Source organism: Pectinophora gossypiella, chromosome 22 (genome assembly GCF_024362695.1).
Source record: "Pectinophora gossypiella chromosome 22, ilPecGoss1.1, whole genome shotgun sequence".
Lineage (NCBI taxonomy): Eukaryota > Metazoa > Arthropoda > Insecta > Lepidoptera > Gelechiidae > Pectinophora > Pectinophora gossypiella.
In genome coordinates this window covers 7,695,145-7,717,151 of record NC_065425.1, presented here as the reverse complement: position 1 = coordinate 7,717,151, position 22,007 = coordinate 7,695,145, and the positions used below count along the sequence as shown (strand labels likewise).

Here is a 22,007-nt window from a genome sequence, read left to right as displayed (position 1 = left end):
CCTATCGGGAATCGAACCCGGACCTTCAGATCGTGAGTCTAACGCTCTAACCACTAGACAAAGGCTGTTGCTACGTAATAGAATAATATTACATTAAAACCAGATATTTGCATATGCGGAACCCATTATTCAAACCCCATTCATTCACCTTTCAAGTACAAAGTTCATTTTTAGATTTATAGGTAATTTTTGTACTTTCCTAAGATTTGTACGGGACTAGATCCTAGTATATTATAATTATCCTTGTAAATATTGCATTTATACAGTATTTGTAACTATGTTGTATTTATTGTTGCACTTTCTATCATATCATGTTCTTTGTAAAATCTTAAATTGCATTGCTTGAGAAAACGACTATTTCTTCCTTAAAACATCTTCTTAAAAATATATATACCAAACGTGTACCTATGTGTTATGGCTAAAAGTCGAAATGTGACTGTCCCTCAGTTAACCCAGCTAATTCTAAGAGTCGCCAAGTCTAAAAAGATATAACCCGGTACAAATACCATCGATTTTTCCATGAAGATTAAAATATTTTTTCGAATGTTGGAATCTTCAAGGTTTGATTGAAATGTTTCCAATAGGTTGCCGTACCGTCACTTACCTACTTAAAATCAGATGTAATTAACCTACATAATAAGGGGTATTACTTATTGTAAGTACTTAAACATACCTATAAAATTTGAAACGAAAAGCATAAAAAATGACAAATAAGTAGGTAGGTACTGTGGTCTGGTATCTATACTCAGTGATGTGGCGTTCTAGAAAGAAAAGCAGTGCAATGTCTTTAGTGTTAAAGAGCTTTTACAACGGGAAAATTCCCACTTTGGGAACATTCCCGGTATTGGCGCATCACTGCCTATAGCCATTATGAAGTAGGACCTAACTAATCAAGTAGGTACCTAGATAGTCTAATACAAACTACAAAAAGACATGGTTGCTTTTAGCATTAGCTGGCCAAATTGTATCGACATTGGTTTTTAGCCATAATATAACCTACTGCAAACAAAAATGTATTGGAAATGTATCTGAAAGGAGAAACCCTTATAACATTTGCTTGTTGTACACAGAGTCGAGAACACGGGACAGGTGGGCTAGAGATTTTATGTGAAACAGCTCGGACACTTCATACAAAAATCTAGTTTCTATACAAACACAACACAGATGCAGTGAATAATGTACTGCCTTACCTCGTGCGCGAGCGAGACAAACGCGCGCTCTCTTCCTCCTTAATAGCTTACGGCTTAAATAGAACCAACAAAAAACATTTACATGTAAATGATGCCAAAACGAAATCATATCGATCTGTTATAGAATGCAATTGCTAGTAGAAATGCTTACCTTTACCCAAAAACCACTAATTCTGTATTTCATCTAAATTGTAATAGTCAGCACTTTATTCTCCTAGCCTCCTCTTCCCACGCAATCTAGTTAGTCTGATCCCATCCACCACGCGGTACACAACTCTATTTATGTTTTTTTCCAAATCTGTATTTCAATTCCAAATTCAAAGTAAAATATAATTTTTAGTTTAATTCAAAATAGTTATTTTTTAAAACCGAAATTTCAAAATCCATGTAACAGATCGCAATAACAAAATGTGGCCATTTTAACCCCCCAGATCTCATGTAGAGCTAAGCTTGTAACTCTACACGCCCTATTTATACAAACCCTAAGTTCCCAAACTCTACACGTTAGGAGAAATATGGGGCTTGCCCGATTCGTTACTACAAGAACTATGTAACAGAATGGTAATGAACAGTCAATAAAGTTACCTTACATACGTCTATGGTAACCGTTAGATATCAACTCAGAATCATGGTCTGAATCATACTCCTCAGTATTTGTTACGGTGTCACTAACACCCACACGTACGGGGTGTAAGTAGTGTTGGGTTCTTACCCGGAAAATTCCCGCGTTTTGGGAATTTTCCCAATTCTGAGGGAAAAAACCCGAAAAATTCCCATTTCAAGGGAAAATATTTTTTATCGCATATATTTGTATTAAAAGTAAGGATTTCCAACAAGGACCATTTAAATATAATGTATGCCTACTTATGCCCAATTTATTTTCTGTCGTAGTGTCGTATGAACTCTTAAAAAACTTAAAGATCATCGAATTTCGGCCCAGAAGTCAAAGTGCCGGCAAAAAAATAATTTTGCTATATTCCGTTAGATCTTATCCGTATGAGCATTTATTACTATGGCGCCAAAGCTGTAGGGTCAATATCTTCGGTTTTATTCGATTTTAAAAAAACTGTATTTTTCATACATTTTTGGTGAAAATGTAAAGTGCCGGCCAAGTAACAATAATGATATTATCCTTAGAACTTATCCGTCTGAGCATTTATTACTATGGCACCAAAGCTGTAGGGTCAATATTTTCGCTTTTATTCGAATTAAAAAAAACTGAATTTTCATACATTTTTGGTGAAAATGTGAAGTGCCGGCCATGAAACAATATTTTTATATCCCGTTAGAACTTATCCATTTGACCATTTATTATTAGGACACCAAACGTCTATGACCATTATTTTGACTTTTGTTGGACTTTACGTTATAGTTTCTGTGTTAAAAGTGCCGGTCAGCAAAAAACACATGTCAAAGCTATCGAGAAGATACCTGTAAACATTATAAACTATGACAAAAACGTGTATAGTATAGTATTAATATAGAAGTTCACCTAACAACACACAAAACAAAAACACAAAGTATTTATCTGACTAATAACTAGTCATTGGGAAAGCTCTGCTTGTTGTCATTGTTAAAATGTATAAAAAAAAGTTTTTTAAAAAGACCAATTAAAGCCAAAGTCGACATTTGGTAGTATAGTAAAAATACATTTCAAGTCGTTTACCAAAAGATTTGACTTATTTTGTTTCACTGGCTGACATTTTCCCATTTGAACCAAAACGGAAAGAGAGACGAATAAAAAGTCAAGATAACGGTCAAAAATGTTTTGCGCCAGATTATTAAATGTTCTAAAGGTCCTTTGTAATCCGCCGTACCGCATTTTTTACCCAAAGCACTTTATTTTCATACAAAATAAATAAGAAATCAAGATTTTTAAAATACACTAAAAGCCAAACTAATGGTCATACAAGTTTGGCGCTATAGAAAAAAATGTTAACAGGCATCTACTCGATACTCTCAACATGATATTTTTGCTGGTCGGCATTTTTCACATTTGAACTAAAACGTAAATTCCAATAAAAGTCAAAATAATGGTCATAGATGTTTGGTGTTATTAAAAAATATTGAGAAGCAACTATTAGACAGATTCAACGTATTTTTTTCGATGGCCGGCATTTTAACATATTAACCAAAACTGAAAGTCCAATAAAAGTCCAAATAATGGTCATAGAAGTTTGGCGCCATACAAATAAATGTTCTAACGGTCCTTTATAATACGCCTGTATACCTCTTTTTCCCAACGGACATAATATTATTTTTTACAAAATGTATGGAAAATCGAGATTTTGAAAATCCAATTAAAGCCAAACTAATGGTCATACACGTCTGGTGTCATAGTAAAAAGTGTTCAGAACAATCTACTCGAAAGGTTTGACACATTTTTTTTCTCTGACCGGCACTTTCAAATTTGGGCCGGCCAAAGTATGGAAAGCCGATGATCTCCTTTGTAATATATTTTGAATGGAATGTTCGATTTTAATAATTCCATGCAAAGATATCTACATATTATAGGATATATAGGATGCTTTTGGAACGAGAGAATGTCATCATCGAGGAGCAACATGGTTTTGTGCAAGAAATTGGGAGGCACGAATACCTACAGATATTATTTACTTGGACTATGAAAAAGCTTTTGATCGAGTTCCTGTCACACGATTGATTGCTAAATTAGAGCCCTTTGGAATCAGAGGCAATATCGTGAAGTGGATTGACGACTTCCTGTCAAATCGCACATTCTCTGTGCGCATCGGAGAATCATACTCTGTTCCCAGAAAAGTCCTCAGCGGTGTGCCGCAGGGATCGGTGTTAGGACCTATTTTATTCAGTATCTACCTTACGGATCTTAAACATGGTATCATGTCTGATATATCACTCTTTGCAGATGACACGAAAATAACGGGGAATCCACTTATTAGCCATAATATAATCCAAGATGATCTTACTAGATTAATTGCTTGGACCCGAGATTGGCTAATCACATTAAACGTACACAAATGCACTGCGTTGCATGTTGGCAGTAACCACCCCACGTTGAGTTACACCATTGACTCAAAACCTCTCGAATGTGTTAAAAAACAGAAGGACCTTGGCATAACGATAACACATAATCTAAAGTGGGACGAACACATTATTGGAATCACTAAGAAGGATAACTCCCTCTTATACATAATTAGAAAAGCTTTTTATCATATAGATACGGAATTGTTTCTTAGGCTTTACAAAACTTACTTACGTCAGACCGCTGTTAGAACATGGGTTTCAAATATGGAGACTTTACTATTGGAAGGACATTGCACTACTAGAGAGAGTCCAAAGAAGAACAACAAAGATAGTGACAGTACTGGCTGGCCGGAATGGACCTTAGCGGGGGCCGCAGGACTCTCACCTCTAGCTTGCCTTCATTGGCCAGCCAGAGTGGGGCGTTAGAGCTATACGCTCGCAGGGTGGAAGTGAAAGATGCATACACCTCCCCACATAAACCGCCTCGCAGAAAGCGGTGTACACCTCTTGACACCCTGAGATGCTCACAACCATGTTGCTGCCTTGCCGTCCAGTCGCGTCGGCTAGATACGAGTAGGTGGCCCAACCAGTGAGTGACGAGTCACCGCCTGCCCAATGTATCTCTGTTATTAACATTGGTCGAGCAGGCGCCATAGTCCCCCATAGCCCCAGTATCCCGGTTCACTAACCCCCAAACCAATAGCCCAGTTCCTTTTGTTCCCATAATCTGCAATAGTCTTACACGAACCAGGGATTGTCTTTGGGTGCACTCCCATAGTGCATACAGGGATAATTGCCGGTTGGTGTCACAACACATTTAGAGTAAATTGTCTTAAGGGGCCTCTACGTGTTGGCTTCGGCCCCACTCACGCCTTCCAAAAGTCCGGGACTCCATGACAGACCCGACCCGAGACATGGAAACGACATACAAATAATAATAAGATTAAAAATAATTAAATAAAAAATATTTTCCCATAATTCGGGAATTTTTCGGGTGTTTATTTTATTTTCCCATATTTTCCCGATATTTTTTCTTTCCCACCCAATTTTTTCTTTCCCTGCCCATCACTAGGTGTAAGTGACATCGTAACGAATACTGAGGGGGATGATTCAGCTCATTGTTTTGAGTTAATATCAAGTGGAATTTTCCATCGCATAAGTATAGAATTGAAAATAATTTAAAAAAAAAAACACAATAAATTCATTAATTTTTGGACCGAAAATTCCATTTGATATTAACTCTGAATCTTGGTCGAATCATCCCCCTCAGTATTCGTTACGATGTCACTAACCTTGTATAATGAACTTTCAGGTTTATAATAGTAAAAAGCGTTGAGATTTTTTTTCGAGAAAAATTGTATGGCGATTGGAGACGGTATAATAAATTATGATAATTCCAGTACATACATAAACTCACGCGTATTTCCCACCGGGGTAAGCAGAGACTATGGAATTCCACTTTTTCCACCACTCTTAGGTATAATTATTATGAATTATTTTGGATTTTTTGATATACTTACTTATCCCGTGTCCTCTGCTCTGTGTGCATCGAGTTTAATACATAAAATACAATTTAAAGCAGTAGGTATTTAGATATTTATAAAAATATGACGATATTTATGAAAATAAAATCCACTGGTGACAATAATAGAAACCTTATGAAATCACATGAATTGTACCTAATATTTTTCCACTTTTCCACATTTTCTGTATGTATCTAGCTTAACAAATAGTTTGAACTATAAAACACTTGTAACACTTCCACTTTGTGTACTTATTAGAATAATCGAATTATTAAATACAAATATATAAAGCGAACATTATATATAAAGTTTTTCATTACATAACTCTATCCGAACCGTATACCTACCCTTATGTACTTCTTACGATGGCTAACTATAACTATAGAAGGCTTACCTACTATTTAATTGAGATATATATATATATATATATATATATATATATATATATTACCTTAGAGGTCTATTCCTCAGTCACGCCTCTTTTTAGCCATCGTAATAAGTACATGTGGGTAAGCTTTCACTATTGTGATGTGCCTTATCACAGATTTAGTGCCATGTTTATCAAAACTTACACGTCCAAAAGCTACAAGTTACTCACAAGTACGTGTATATTACCTTTATCAAAAAGTAGACGGAATATAAAATATACTTGTGAAATAAATATTGATACATGTAACGTGTAATTTACATGTGTAGTTTAATAATGTAAATTTTTAGAAGAAAATTTTTTTGTAATACTTACAGTGCTCCGTCAGAGGTCCGTGTTGCTCTATATACAGGGCTTGTATGTTTTGATAAACAGGGAAAATGCCTTATTATAGAAAAGCTTCTGAGAGAAAAGCCACAAAATACTTACACGAAAACGAAAACAACTTAGAGACCACAGATACTTTTCGAGTAAAGAAACTCCTTAGTTCTGTTTACCAAAGAGAACATAGAAGCGTGGTGGCTGTCAACGTAAGTTGTTTACTGAAATTGTTACCTAAATAAAATTAAAATTAAAAAACTTATTCTTAGGTAAGTACATTCTTTGAAAGGGAACGTCTAGTGAATAAGTTTCGTAAATCAAACAGGGGTAAGTAATGGGATCAACAAGGGAAGAACACTTCCGTACTTATAAACCAAAACCCAGATAGCCAATCAGCTCGCGACACCAAACACTTCAGGACCCCGATACCGACCCCGCCGGTGTGGTCGACGATTTCCCTCAATCAGCGCTTATCGCTATCGACCCACTAGGGTTGATTAATTCTTTCAAATATTTTTCCTCTCGGACGACGCCCTGAGCCGAGGTTCGCGCCCAACTGGCCACCCTCAGGCCTGTTGTCTTAAACCATTTGTCCGGCCAAGTAGTTAATGCTATCTGCGGCAAATCTACAATAAGTCAGGTCAAAAAAAAAAACAGCCAGATGAGATGATGTGATGAGGTGTTTTGGCCAGATTGTTGCTGTTGTTCTTGATTGATGCTGTATCTATCGTCCATGTGTGTAAGGCCGTTTCCACTGACGCGGAGATGGGCGGAGAAGAGCGGAGATGTGCGGATTTGACCAATCACAGCGTTCGAGAGAGTGAAAAACGAAGACACTCTGTCACTCTCTCCCTCGCGGTGATTGGTCGATTCCTACACATCTCCGCTCCTCTCCGCACAGCTCAGCGTCGATGGAAACGCAGCAATGCATGCATGTAACTACTATTTTGGGAAGCACGTTAAGCCGTTGGTCCCGGTACCTATTTGCCGATGTAAATAAGTAGTCGTTACATGAGCTATGTCGGGGGCCTTTGGTGGTTCAATAATAACCCTGACACCAGGGTTGATGGGGTTGGTAATCCACCTGAAAATCCACACAATAGAAGAAGAGCTTTATAAGGGCTTTCGGTGCCAGTAGTAATCCTGACAAACTCTAATATAGTTTGATAAGTTCGGTCATCGCACAACCCACACAAGATAAGATCTTTAAAAGAAAGAAGTTTGTTTTTTTAATTATTTTGTGTTGTTCCAGGATTGAAGCTTTTTTCATCATCAGATACGATGGAAAGAATTCCATTGTTACAACTGGATAGGATTTGTTATATGGATTACATTACCAATACAGCGTCTGAAGGCAAGACTTGTACAGCTTTCTACTAGTCTATAGTCCAGACAGTCCAGATGAGTACTCCTACAGGTTGGTTGGACATCCCAGGCTTTTTCTACAAGGTCACAAGTTCGAAATATAGTCTCTTCTTGTATAGTGTGGGCTGTGAGGTGGATTACCAACCTCATCAACCCTGGTGTCAGGGTTACTATTGAGCCGCCAAAGGCCCCTACCATGGCTCATGTAACGACTACATACTTACATAACTAAGTAGTAACCGGGACCAACGGCTTAGCGTGCCTTCCGAAGCTCGGATCATGTTACTTTCGGACAATCAGGTGATCAACCTGTGATGTCCTAAACAAACTAGGGATCACAAAGTGATTTTTGTGATATGTCACCACCGGGATTTCAACGCGGGACTTCCGGATCGTGAGGAACAGTACACAATGAAAAACAGTGACTAATGTACACATTGGCCAGACTTTTGAACATTTAGTAGTTAGGCGATTTTGGGCTAAAGGGTTTGGCAACTTAATATTTTGTCATAATAATACGTATATTACACAAACACTAATCTTACCGCCTTGCGGTAAAAAATAGACAAGCGATGAAAGTACGTGGTTGTTATTCTATGGCTAGAGAGAATCATTTTCTTATCCGCTGAATAAGGAAAGGACGGGTAATCGACAGGCATAAAATTTATTAAACTTACGTCAATTTTAGGTAGAAAAAGAACCCTTTCCAAAATTTTATATTGATCTAACCTGACAGATTAAGTTGACAACACACGTCAAACGGGTTTCATATAAGCGAGACGCCTATTTTATTCGCCAGGGTTATTCAAATTTTGAAATTAACAGTAGGCTGGTTTCGAACTAGTCAAATCAATTACTATTTACTAAACGTCAAAACACCAAATGACTATGGAATTTGTATGATTGACGTCATAGAAAAACGTGATGTGAAAATGTCGGACTTATTACGCTTTTCTTGATTAAAATTCATAAATAAATTTAATAGAAAAATAAAATGTTTTTAGTTACTCGTAGTTATCAGAATTTCATAATTTATCTTGAACCTGGTACGCTAACCAGTTGTCAATCATCCCTTCCCTTTTCGGCGGATAAGAAAAATACAGGTAAGTAAGTATAATAACTTAAAAAAATAAAAAAAATTACAAAGAAAAAAACCGACTTCAAACGCAAAACTAAAAAGCAATAAATAAATTTACTTCGCACAAAGTAATAAGTACGTATTTTCAATTAGTTAATTAATTTTATAATTCTGAAGTCGGTGCCTGTGTTCATCAACGAAGAAGTTATCCCCGAACAAATTAAAAAAAAATGCGGTCGAATTGAGAACCTCCTCATTTTTTGAAGTCGGTACTTAGGACGTGTCTATAGGAATCGGGGCCATTGGGAATCTTAATTCTTCCTCTCAGACGACGCCCTGAGCCGAGGTTCGCGCCTAACTGGACACCCTCAGGCCTGTTGTCTTAAACTTTGTACCGGGTGAGAGCCTTCAGCGCTCCCCATTTGTCCGGCCAAGTAGTTAATGCCATCTGCGGCAAATCTACAACAAGTCACGTCAAAAAAAAAAATAGGAATCTTAATATACTTTGCCGGGAGGGTCCGCTGCGCTGAGTAAAACATTGAGCTTAGTATACTTTTATTGCAGGTGTAAACTTCAACCCAACCGTACCAGTGGACAAGGGAGGCATCTTATACATGACCCTAGTACTCCACGGCCTAGGCGCCATGATAGCGTGGAATATGTTCATCACCGCGAAGGACTACTTCGTGAAGTATAAGCTGAAGGACTCCACCTATGCTGACAGGTTCCTCGTGTATCTTGGCTATGCGAGCCACACTCCCAACTTTCTGTTCAGTTGGTTCAACGTCTTTATTGTTTTGCGGTGATTGTATTTTTTTCTTATTTTGTTTTTTTTTTTTTGTAGTATTGTCGAGGGTCTTCGTCTTCTTATTGTGTGGGCTGTGAGGTGGAATACCAACCGCATCAACCCTGGTGTCAGGGTTATGATTGAGCCACCAAAGGCCCCTGACATGGCTCATGTAACGATTACTCACTACGGGACCAACGGCTTAACGTGCCTTCCGAAGCACGGATCATCTTACTTTCGGACAATCGGGTGATTAGCATGTAGTGTCCTAACTAAACTAGGGATCACAAAGTGATTTTTGTGATATGCCCCCACTGGGATTCGAACCCGGGGCCTCCGGACGCTCAACCACAACCACTGGACCGCAGAGGCCGTTAATATTCTTGCCGTTTGTCGAGGGTGAACTTTAGAGTGTTTATTTTAAGTAGGTACTTAATTTCCTTGACGATTCTTTCACGATAAAGCGAATGTACTTAACTGTCTATTTGCTCAAGTCACTGTGGTCCAGTGGTTCACTGGCTTGCTTTTCAAACGGGGAGTGTCGGTTCAAACCCCGGTCCCAACTGGACTGGCACTAATGATAATTTATGTTAAGTGCAAGGCCCCAATGGCCCCTGACATGACTCATGTAACGACGTAGTTACATCAGTCAGTAGTAATCGGGACCAACGGCTTAAAATGCCTTCCGAAGCACGGATCATCTTACTTACTGACATTCGGGTGATCATACTGGGGTTCACAAAGCGATTTTTTGTGATATGTCTCCACCGGGATTCGAACCCGGGACCTCCGGATCGTGAGCCCAACGCTCAACCACTGGATTACGTAGGCCGTTATCTTTCACTAACATAGTTGGCGCGACCATTATAGACAGCGATACGGCTTACCATCTAGAAAGAAAGAAAGAAACGTTTATTATAAAGGGACACCACAGTAACAAATACAAAACAAATATATACTTTAAAACACGGAGTAACACACAACTTACAATCAAACAAAACACATAATAAAAACAACATACACGAGAAATACAAATAATTGAGTGTATGGACTGGTCAACGATGGTGGTGGTGTCCTTTATAAAAGGGCCTCACTCAGCATAAGCCGCGGCGCGAGCCACGACGCTGGTATTCTGTGGACCCTGCTAAGTGAGGCACGGAAGTCGTGTCTCCCACAAATACAACTTGAATGAATACATAATAATATTTACTTATACTATGAAAACAAAGTAGTTTACAAAAACATAATTAAAAGCGTGTGTGTGTGCAGTGTATCTACAAATACATGAAAGAAATACAATAATACTTACAAAACAATACATATAAAACGATAAAACTACCATGTTGGTCTAATAGAAAGCTCGGTGAGGTGTGGGTACTTAGTTCATCTTGCGATGGATATATCTCTGACTACCCCAGTTGGGATATAGTTGTGAGCTTATGTTATGATATAGTCTTGTAGATACTGACCGGGTGAGAGCCCTTACGCTCCCCATTTGTCCGACCAAGTAGTTAATATAATGCAATTCGCGGCAAATCTACAATAAGTTACGTCAAAAAAGCCGGGCCGCTTTTCCAGTTCTGTGTGCATTGGGCTTTAATGAAGTGACGATTATTTTTCCAGTGGAAGCCTGATGATACGCATCATAGTAACACTAATAATGGAGGTATTCATATTCGTGCTGACCATCTTCCTGGCCATGGTGGACAGTTCAGGGTGGGCAGACGGATTCTTCTGGGTTACCATGGTCTCGGTCTTCTTTCTTCATGGTTAGTATGGTTTATTAGGGTTCCGTAGCCTAATGGCAAAAACGCGTCCGTCCGTATGTCACAGCCACTTTTCTCCAAAACTATAATAGCTATACTGTTGAAACTTGATAAATATGTGTATTCTGTGAACCGCATTAAGATTTTTACGCAATGATAGAAAAAAAAACAATAAATTTTGGGGGTCCCCATACATAGAACTGAAACTCAAAAAAATTGTTTTCATCAAACCCATACGTGTGGGGTATCTATGGATAGGTCTTCCAAAATGGTATTGAGGTTTCTAATATCATTTTTTTCTAAAAATAGTTTGCGCGAGAGACTCTTCCAAAGTGGTAAAATGTGTGTCCCCCCCCTGTAACTTCTAAAATAAGAGCAGGATAAAACTAAAAAAAATATATGATGTAGATTAGCATGCAAACTACCAACGAAAATTGGTTTGAACCAGATCTAGTAAGTAGTTTTTTTTTAATACATCATAAATCGTAAACCGTAATTTACTTTTCATTCAATCAACTCAAGTATAGGAACGAAAAAAAAAACTTTTATATTATGTTCCTTGCTGTTACGGAACCCTTCATAGGCGAGTCCGACTCGCACGCTTTTATTCTATGCTGGTTTGGGAGAAGTCATCGGTACAGGTGGTACATCGCTTGCTTCTCAAACGGTAAGCGCCGGTTCGAACCCCGGTACGGGACATGCACCAATGAGTTATTAATTTAGGTATCTTAAGTGCAGATTTCACTAATACAGTTGCCTCGAATATTATCGATGGCGATACAGCTTACCACATACCACGCTGGTGTAACAGAAAGCTCGGTAAGGTTAGTTCATGCTTTTTTAACCTTCACTGTTTTGGGAATAAAGTTATTCTATTCTATTCATCTTGCGGTGACCTGTGACTAAGGTAGCATGAAAGTAGGATTAATGCCGTACAAATGAAGTCGTTGCGTAGCATCTGCGGAGTTAAATTGAGTGATAGAGAGAGGAACAGTGTGATGAGAGACAGATATGGTATAGTGACCAAGATTGAGAAGGGAATGTTTAGTAGAATGCATAAACAAGCGGCAAAGAAAGAGGGTAGACAGATATGTCTACCCGTAGAAATTTATGGATCTACCTACTCCACTCCAATCTCATCAGTCATCCCATGATCATGGCACTTGCAACAGTGTCAAAATATCGTGAGGCTCATATCCCTGATTTAAACGCGGTAAGAACCCGTTATTATGTGTTTTAATAATGTTAAGTAGGTTTGGGCACAAAGAGCAAATGAAGGATAATAGGATTACGAAAGCAGTATATAAAGCGAATGTTGGTGGTTGGGCTGGCAGAGAAAGACCTAGAATGACGTACATTAGAAAAGGTTCAGTAGATCTACTCTGAACCGGCGTGCGTGCGAAACGATTGATGAATGTGGAGGAAGCAAGAGAAGCGTCAGGATCGAAGCAAATGGAATTCCATAGTCTCTGCTTGCCCCGGTTGGAAATAGGCGTGAGTTTATGTAGTATGTACCTATGTTACCCATTTAATAATTATCGTACAACCATGCCAGCATCGAACGCAGTCTACCAGAACTGCGTGTTCGGCGTGGCTGGTCGTCTACCGGCCAAGTACACCGGCGCCGTGGTCCTCGGTAACAACTTGTGTGGCACCCTGGTGACGCTGCTCAACTGGGTCTCCGCCTCCTTCGGGGGCTCCCTCAAGAGCTCTGCCATCTACTACTTCATCGGAGGCATGGTTGTCTTTCTGGCCTGCCTTGACAGCTACTTTGCCTTGCCCCTGAATGTAAGTTTTATGGTTATTCACCTTAATAATTTAAAAAAAGTAACCTACGCTCACCGTGGTTCTATGGTACACCGGCTTGTTTCTCAATCGGGGAGCACCGGTTCGTACCCTGGTAAGGGAGTTACACTAATCAGTATTAAGTGCAGTTTTTATTAACAAAGTTGGGTCGACCATTATAAACGGCGATACGGCTCACCACCTGTTCCTGTTCGGTGTGGGTACTTAGTTCATGTTGCCATAGATGTACCTCTCAATACTCCAATTATGTTAAGCACATATACATACGTAAGATCAGGCCTAGTTCCTGTTGGGGTAGGCAGAGCCACCAGGGAATTCCACTTACTACGATGATAAAAAGTCATAACAGTGCCTCGATATAAATGCGGTGCAATAAGAGTTGCGTCACTGTCGATGAATTCAATGCATATGGCAATGTACTTATAGAAGACATGCAGAACCGCTGGTCATATGCGTTGAGTTGATATGCGCCTACGGTGTCTCCCTCCATAATGCCTGTTGCGGTGACACCGCATCCCAGGGGGCTTATTTTTTAATCGCTTTCTACTCGCTTACGAAAACATATACCTGTCTCAGCTTGCTAATGACAAGTTCTGAATAGTTCTGATGTGCTACATGAGATGGGTATATATTTTCGAACGTGATTTGAAACCAAACACCTTTGAGCTCTTTTCCTTTTTTGCATCAAGCTCTTGTTATTCCCTCATTTGAAGCGTTGTATTGTGTTGCAGAGGTTCTACCGCTATTACGACTCGCTGCAGCAGAAGAGCTCAGCGGCGAAGGAGCTCGGCGAGAACTCACCCAAGAAGATCCCTTACCTCATGATCCTGAAGCAGTGCTGGGTGCAGCTTTACAACGTGTGGCTCGTGTTTGTTGTTTCCATCGGGATATTCCCTGCTATTCACTCTGGTTTGTACTCTTATTCATGTTAGTCAAGTAGGTAACTCACGAGGCTAGTTCCCAACTAGTCAAATCAGTAGGCCTATGCCCAGCAGTGGGCGTCGTACGGCTGATGAAATTGTTACAAAGTTCTCACGAATCCGCTACATAGTGTAATAAGTGGTGCTACATGCTACACTTTCAGATTGACGAGAAAAGGCACATTATAACATAAACTGAAATTTTAATACCTCACCATACGTTTATAGATATCAAATCTTTTCTAGTAGCTGTCACCTTCTACGCCTATCTTAGTACCTACATACATCCTATCTTTTATATCGTTGCAGATATTCGTTCGATGGGTGACTTCCTCGGTGACAATTTCGTGCGGGTGACATGTTTTCTCACATTCAACTTCACCGCGCTCATCGGGAACATTACGGCAAACTATTTTCAATATGTAAGTTGATATTACGTATCCGTGGCTTGTCATATAGAGTTTGACTTGCATTATTGCTCCCATTTCGATCAGACAGACCTTGATATCCGATCCGATCTCCGATATGACAGATGTGTCTAATCTCCAAAATTTTCCTCAGCCAACCCGCAGATGGTTGTGGGTGGCGACAACGTCCCGTATCGCGTTCATCCCTCTGTTCCTGATGTGCAACTACCAGCCTTCCGGAGTGACGCGCACCATGCGAGTCGTCATCACCTCCGACGCTGTCTACTGGGTGCTCAGTGTGCTCTTGGGGTGGACCTCTGGCCACTTCAGCTCGCTCGCTATGATGTATGTTGGCGGGTAAGTGTGAAGGATGTGAATTTTATTGCTTATGGGAATTTGGTATCGTAAAAACTTCAAATGGTATATAGGTTATAGATATAATAATAATAATAAAACACTTTATTGCACACAAATTCACAAAACATTTACAGGATAAACTTATTCTAAGGTGGGCAAAGGCGGCCTTATCGCTAAGAGCGATCTCTTCCAGACAACCTTCGGCAAAGGATATGGTACATTTTGTACAGCTGCAGTGTAGCGCGCAGATACATAAAATAAAACAATAGACACATTTTATATATATATACACAATCTTATCTACTAAATATATATATTATACACATACTATATATACATACAATGATACATATAAGTAAAAATAAAATATTAGTTACAAGACGATGATTTAGCCAAGAAAAAATGGTGAAGTTTAGTTTTGAATATAGCTAATGACTTCGAATGCCTGATATCAGCAGGCAAATCATTCCACAAGTGCGTGGACTTTACGGTAAAGGAATCTTTGTAGTATCCAGACCTTGAGAAAGGAGCCTTCAGCACATTGTCCGTCCGCGAACGAAGTTCACGAGAACAGTCGCTACCTAGGAACTGGAAACGTTCTTTTAAGTAGGGAGGGGAACGAGGGTCATACAGCACATTATAGAGCAGAACCAAGATATATAATATGTTATGATATGTTGTGATATGTATGTTATGATAGATATATGTTATAGATTACATAGGGTTTCCCTATCGAAATTAGTTACTTATTTTCATGCTTGGCTATTTGTCACTTTATTAATGAGAATATCAACAGACTACATAGAGGCAATTCATCTATTGTAATTGGACATATGTCAAGAAATTACAAATGGCAATATTGCTTTTTTAGAGAATTGCTTTGATGTGGCCTTTTTAACCCCCCTGATTTTTGTTGTTTATGGGAATTTGCCATATGGTAAAGATTACGTAGGGTTTCTTTATCGAAATTATTTATTAATTATCATGTTTTGCTATTACCACCTTTATTACCGAGGATTGAATTGTGATTATCGATACCTACATTATATATCATATGGTTGTAGGTATGTCAAATTAGGCTTTTTACCTTTCGTTAGGTTTCAAATCGTGCTTCTCTATTAATACAGAGAACCCACTTGATATTAAGTCAGAATCATGAGCCAAATTATCTCACTCAGTATTCGTTACGGTCCTAATTAGACCCCGTACAAGCGCGTGCAGGTAGCCGTACGGGTATGTAAGGGTGTTAGTGACAGCGTGCCGAAAACTGAGAAGGATGATTCAGACAGTGATTGTGAGTTAATATCGAGTGGAATTTTTTATCGCAAAAGTCATGAAAAAATATTTTCAGTTCCATACTTTTGATAAATTCAACTTGATATTAACTCAGAATCATGAGCTGAATCATACCCCTCAATAGTAGTTACGGTATCAATTACACCTTTTATACATATTGCAGTAAAGTAGACCCTGAGTACGTGCACAAGGCGGTCATGATCGGCGGCGCTATTCTGATCACGGGCATCCTCTCGGGGATCGCACTGTCGGGGCTCGGCCCCACCATCGTCTCCATGAGCATTTGGGGCTGATTGACCAAAACGAACAGTTTAAAGAGGTTAAATTAGAGATTAGACACGTTAAACCGATCACAGCTGGTATAGTTATTAATGATAATATTTTTAAGAGAGAACATCATAATAATTTTCTACATTTAAGCAACGCTCTTCAAAGAGACTGCCTCAACTATAGTTGTATATAGCTGTTGTTATTTAAATAAATATTTATTCTGTCCGTTGCTTTTACTTTAATTAGTATGTTGTTTCTTCGACTCATGTCATGCACTCCCATATTTAGATCATTGCTAATTTATTGAAGGCATCTGTACATTAGCGACAGTCAACTTTCCACTAAGTAAGTTTACAACCTGTCATACTCTTTATTTTCATTTTAAATTCATATTTTTTATGATAATTAGCTTTATTATTGTAGATAATGAAGGAATAAATAATTTTTAAATCGCAAACAACAGTTCTTTATTGCATATACAATAAATAATAATAAATATCGTCAATAAATAACTAGGCCTAAACACTAGCCAATCGTGCGTGCGTCTATGTACAGGGACTGAGTGCCAGGCATGTACTCAGGAGGCCTTGAGAAACTTCCAAAACTTTCCAGATTTTTCGAGAATTTTCCAAAGAGAATTTTCGAGAAACATTCAAAATTTCATGATCTGGCCCCCTGGACGGTGCTATCCGTTTATTTACATGGGGTAGCCAGAGTTTAATAGGTGGGTGAGGATGATGATGATGAAAGGGTCGACGAGATTGACGCTACACTGGAATAGCTTGGAGACTGGTTGCTAGCTGCCGAAGAACTTGAGTCTCCGGGGTAATAAGAGTTGTAGGCCATCTGAGAAGGGTCCCAAACTCGAGCGTAGGGGCCGGAGTTGGAGGGCTCCCAAGCAGGGCTTCCGTATGAGTCCTGGGGGGCAGCGGGGGTAGAAGGGGGGCCGTACTGGGAGGCGGGAGGTCCGTACTGAGGCGCTGGTGATGCGTCTGCTGGAGCCATCATCATTGGCATACCTGGAAGATGTTAAAACTTTTTAATTGATGTTGCTAATGAACCAATACCAGTCACTGCGAGACAAGATTTTTTCTAAGGGCGTGTGTGAATGTTCGTGTTAGGATCTCGTTACTATTCTTCTGGGTAATTAATAAAGAAGTTGTTGTCTTTTGTGATATACCTTCGGGTTAAATTTTTATCAGTTTATAAGTGACTTGGGTTTTGATTCCAAATGGTTTTATTGGCAAATGGACCTAAAGGACATAATGATAGATGATGAGGGTAGTTCTTATTTCCATCCTTACCTCCTTTCTTAAGCAACAAATTGTAGATGAGGAATCCAAGGACCAGCGTGATGGCCAGTTTGCTGAGGATGAGTGCCTTCACGGCCTTGATACCGATGAGGGTGACCAGGATCGGCATGATCGCCTTCATCTTCAACTTGAGGAGCAGAAGAACTGGCAGCAGCAGTTTCTTCTTCAGAATTCCTCTAGCTGTGAAAGAATAAGGATTGATGAAAAAGTTAGAGATAAATAGATAAAATACCTTTCGAAGAGTGTAGATGTAGTCAATTAAATAAACTAAAATGCTTTACTTAAAACATCATGATGACCTGATTAAGGTTTAAAATTGGCATAAAATATTTTGTACCATCACATGCAAACCCCCTTGCTTGCATCACCAAACTGTGTTATAATATCTCGTCTTTTAATAAAACCTAATTAGAAAAAAAACGTAATTTTTGCCAAACTAAAACTTTCTACCTTCTCCATTCTCGTTCTCAGCTTCAGGGAATTCGACATCGAAGCCTCTGTCAGCCCTGTAGGACACCTCAGCGCTTTGGAACAGGAACTCTGGCAGTTGGAATCTGAATTCATTCGTGTTCAGAACCCTCCCGACGCGGTCGAAGATCACTTTATCAATGTTCTTTTCGTCCAAAGCCCTCGCAGACTCCGCTGTCACTCCTAGCTTGGTGTCCAAGAATGATAGGACCTTCACTTTGAGACATGAAATAGGAGAATCGGCTTCAAAACAATCACTAATAACACTGTTCAGCAAATCATCACTAGTTTGGATCCTCGCCGTTTCAACCTCATTGTCCTTAATGGTATATCCTTGTACCAGGACGGCAGAAGCCAGGAGGAGTATATATATACACTTCATTGTTAGTTTTTCACACTGTCATTAGGTTAATTCTAATTAGACGTACGGCCCCGCCGGTTAATCGAGTAACAATGATTTAATTTTTGAATGGGCTTGGTTTTTATACGGAATCCTTTGAGTGGCGAGGCACGCGGCGCAGGAACATGCTCTGCATAGGAATCGCTTTCGCACTTGGCCAAAGTGTTTGTTGTCATAGAAAGTCCCGGTGGTGAGAGTGAGTTCTTAAAATAAAATCATAAGTCTGTAAAATATGTTGTATTAATTACTTTGGCATGTAAAAATATTTTGTGTCTTTTTATGATCTACATTTTTTTTTTATTATTTTAAATTTAACTTTACTGGTACTTACTTATAATATTTTATATTCTTAGAACAACTTGAAATTAGTTTAAATTTAGAATTGCCTCGTTTTATTATTGCGATAATTCATACTTTGATACTTTCTGCTCAAATGTAAGAACACAACACTAAGAGTGTGTTTCATTCAGCACTTGCTGACGGTGGCAGTACGATTATCTGCTGGACAGGCTTTCATTTGTTTTCAAATGTATCAAGTCGCGGATTTTGTCTATTTGTAATAACAGATTTGAACAGCATTAAAATATAAAAATATTGTTGCTAAATTGAACCGACGTCCACGGTACTTAGATCCTTTTAAACCATATAGACAATGACTAACAGTCGCTGATGTCCTTCCTTCCAGCAGGTAAGTACTTACCACATGTATCAATAAATCATCAGGTCAGGTAATTACTATGCACGATCGGGTAGCTCTCACCACTACACTATACATACTAATACCAAATGTGCGAGTGGCTCCGTGCTTTTACATCATACTCGTATTTACCTGGGCAAATTTTGATATTCAGGCATATTGTTACTGTAATGAGGAGCTCGGTGGCGCAGCGGTTAACGCGCTCGGTCTGCGATTGTTGAAGTTAAGCAACCTTCGCAAAGGCCGGTCATAGGATGGGTGACCACAAAAAAAAAGTTTTCATCTCGAGCTCCTCCGTGCTTCGGAAGGCACGTTAAGCCGTTGGTCCCGGCAGTATTAGCAGTTGTTAATAACCATCAATCCGCACTGGGCCCGCGTGATGGTTTAAGGCCCGATCTCCCTATCCATCCATAGGGAAGGCCCGTACCCCAGCAGTACGTTAATGGGCTGATGATGATGTTACTGTAATGTAAACTATTAAGAGATGTGATGATGTTAATTATTATTGTGGAGATGAAAAGTTGTATTTAAATATTGGAAGAACATATTCCAATGATGTCGAAGGCGTACCTAAGGCACTGTAAATGTATGCTTGACCTGTTTACTTTATGATGAGAATGTATGTAGGTCTTGTAAAAGTTTTCAAGTATATAATTTACGAAAATGAGCCATTTGTAATAAAAAAGGTCGTTGACTTTCATGAATTTTCAAATGATTACTTATATGAATTTTATTCATAACATAACATAAACAGTCTGTATTATACGACCAACTGCTAGGCACCGGTGGTTTTTGTTGGATTTTACCCATATTATTTTTATATTATTTAGATTTAACAATTCCTACAGCCTCCAATTGACTCAATTTACTGGAATTACTAATTTACTGGAATAATTAGTAATATACATAACATACATAACATAAACAGCCTATATACGTCCCACTGCTGGGCACAGGCCTCCCCTCAATTAGTAATAAGTAAACCTAAAAGATTCTAGGATATTTTTGCTGTGCCAGTAGTGACATTTGACTTCCGGTGTTCGGAAATAGGCTAGTTTCAAACTAGTCAAATCAGTTACTTTTTACTAAACGTCAAAACTTACTTAAACTTACAATGGAATGTGTAAGAAAAAGCACACGGTGACGTCATTGAAAAAAAAATTCGGACATGTTATTACGTTTTTTTTGATTAAAATTCATAAATAAGTTAAATAGAAAGAAGAAAATGTTTTTCGTTAGTTTTAGATCTGTCTAGTAATCAGAATTTCATAATTTATCTTGAACTTAAACGACCCAATTCGCCCATCGACCTTGCAATCCACACAAAAGAAGCCGAAGTTCTAAAACATTTGTATTGTTTGTTTTTATTTCCCATTTAGCGTTACCGACATTACGTAAGCGTATCACTTATTTCGTCTAGAAAGTGCCATACGTGCGGATTTTAGCAAAAAGCTCGAGTGTATCTACTTACCCAATCTACATTATGCAATAAGGGTGGTTGCATCCCGGCCATTTTGTATGCGCACGGCGTCCGTCATTTGCATCCGCTATCGTGTCCGGCTGTGAAATTGCTGTTTCACTTCCGTTTGATAACTGCCGGGATGGAGTTTTGGCGCGAAAATTGTCTTGATGTCCCTCCCTGCATGCATTTTGTTAAATATGTTTTATAATTAGGTACCTAATTATTTAGTTTTAGTAGTAGTTTATAAGTAAAGTGTTGTATTATTTAGTCTTCTGTTTTTGTCGTGATATTTCGTAGATTTGCCACAGACATCATTTACTACTTGGTCGGACAAATGGGGAACGCTGAAGCCTCTCGGTTTTATTAATATTTTATTGCATTCATATTTATTTATTTAGGCGATGGGTTGATAACATGTTACCATGCGACTCGAAGTAATTTTGAGTTTTTAAATAAGTCTTGTTACATAAATCTGCACATACTGTGAATACATTCAATGTTTCCATTATTACGGTTTTCAGGTTTCTTTCGTATTAGGTAACACCTAGGAGATTATTTACATTCCGCACATCCGTGACGGTAATACGAAAACAATCACCCGAATTACTTGCCTATTATGTCCGAACGCATAAATACAAATCGACAGATTAACCTTTATCGCTCTCGACATAGATTGAGTTGCATTGTCAACTTTGTTACGAAGGTATAACAAAACATTCTGGAGTGACGGCCGAAAATGATTTGTCGAAAGCATTCTAATGACACTTTCATGCCATAAGAGCCATATAATCGTTCGGTATGAGTGTCAATCCGTGATAATGTGACGATTGTGGGTCAGGAGGGTATGGAAGGCACGCTAGGCAGCCACCGTATGCATCCTGAGCGGACATGTTGAATTTTAATGCGACTGCCACAGGGCGCGATACTGGGTCCCTTTGTATAATTTATTGATGTCGATAGGTGACATAGATTTTTTTAAAATAGAGCTACTGTTTTGTTTTCACTTTTTAGCGAAGTTAAGGGTTCCTTGATTGGGCTTGGAAAAGTGAAAACCTATTTGCCTATTTGCCAAGATTGTGCTGTGGTCTACATTTTAATTAATAATAAGAATATAATGTAAGTATACACGAGAGTGTTTGTTCATCGTTGAT

The 22,007-nt window shown here is 38.8% G+C and overlaps 2 protein-coding genes across 2 annotated transcripts; one reads left to right on the top strand and one right to left on the bottom strand.

Moving 5' to 3' along the window:
• Positions 1-7,865: 7,865 nt before the first annotated feature.
• LOC126376961 (equilibrative nucleoside transporter 3-like) lies at positions 7,866-16,539 on the top strand. The gene is made up of 8 exons (XM_050024514.1): positions 7,866-7,881; positions 9,472-9,709; positions 11,318-11,463; positions 13,016-13,248; positions 13,998-14,175; positions 14,496-14,608; positions 14,748-14,950; positions 16,410-16,539. The coding sequence occupies exons 1-8, from the start codon at positions 7,866-7,868 to the stop codon at positions 16,537-16,539; spliced, it is 1,257 nt and encodes a 418-aa protein (XP_049880471.1).
• Positions 16,540-17,021: 482 nt separating this feature from the next.
• On the bottom strand, positions 17,022-18,726 carry LOC126377173 (uncharacterized). Its single transcript, XM_050024865.1, has 3 exons — positions 18,280-18,726; positions 17,821-18,009; positions 17,022-17,535 (listed from the first exon to the last, which is right to left on the bottom strand). The coding sequence occupies exons 1-3, from the start codon at positions 18,677-18,679 to the stop codon at positions 17,234-17,236; spliced, it is 891 nt and encodes a 296-aa protein (XP_049880822.1). The 5' UTR covers positions 18,680-18,726; the 3' UTR covers positions 17,022-17,233.
• Positions 18,727-22,007: the final 3,281 nt, after the last annotated feature.

Bases quoted from the DNA above. Each gene is read 5' to 3' on its own strand.
- LOC126376961 (XM_050024514.1), top strand. The intron at 9,710-11,317 runs GTGATTGTATTT...TTATTTTTCCAG, and splicing joins AACGTCTTTATTGTTTTGCG to TGGAAGCCTGATGATACGCA. The intron at 14,176-14,495 runs GTTTGTACTCTT...ATATCGTTGCAG, and splicing joins ATTCCCTGCTATTCACTCTG to ATATTCGTTCGATGGGTGAC.
- LOC126377173 (XM_050024865.1), bottom strand. From the start codon at position 18,679: ATGAAGTGTATATATATACTCCTCCTGGCTTCTGCCGTCCTGGTACAA. The intron at 18,010-18,279 runs GTAGAAAGTTTT...ATTCTTTCACAG, and splicing joins TGAGAACGAGAATGGAGAAG to CTAGAGGAATTCTGAAGAAG. The intron at 17,536-17,820 runs GTAAGGATGGAA...AACATCTTCCAG, and splicing joins TTTGTTGCTTAAGAAAGGAG to GTATGCCAATGATGATGGCT.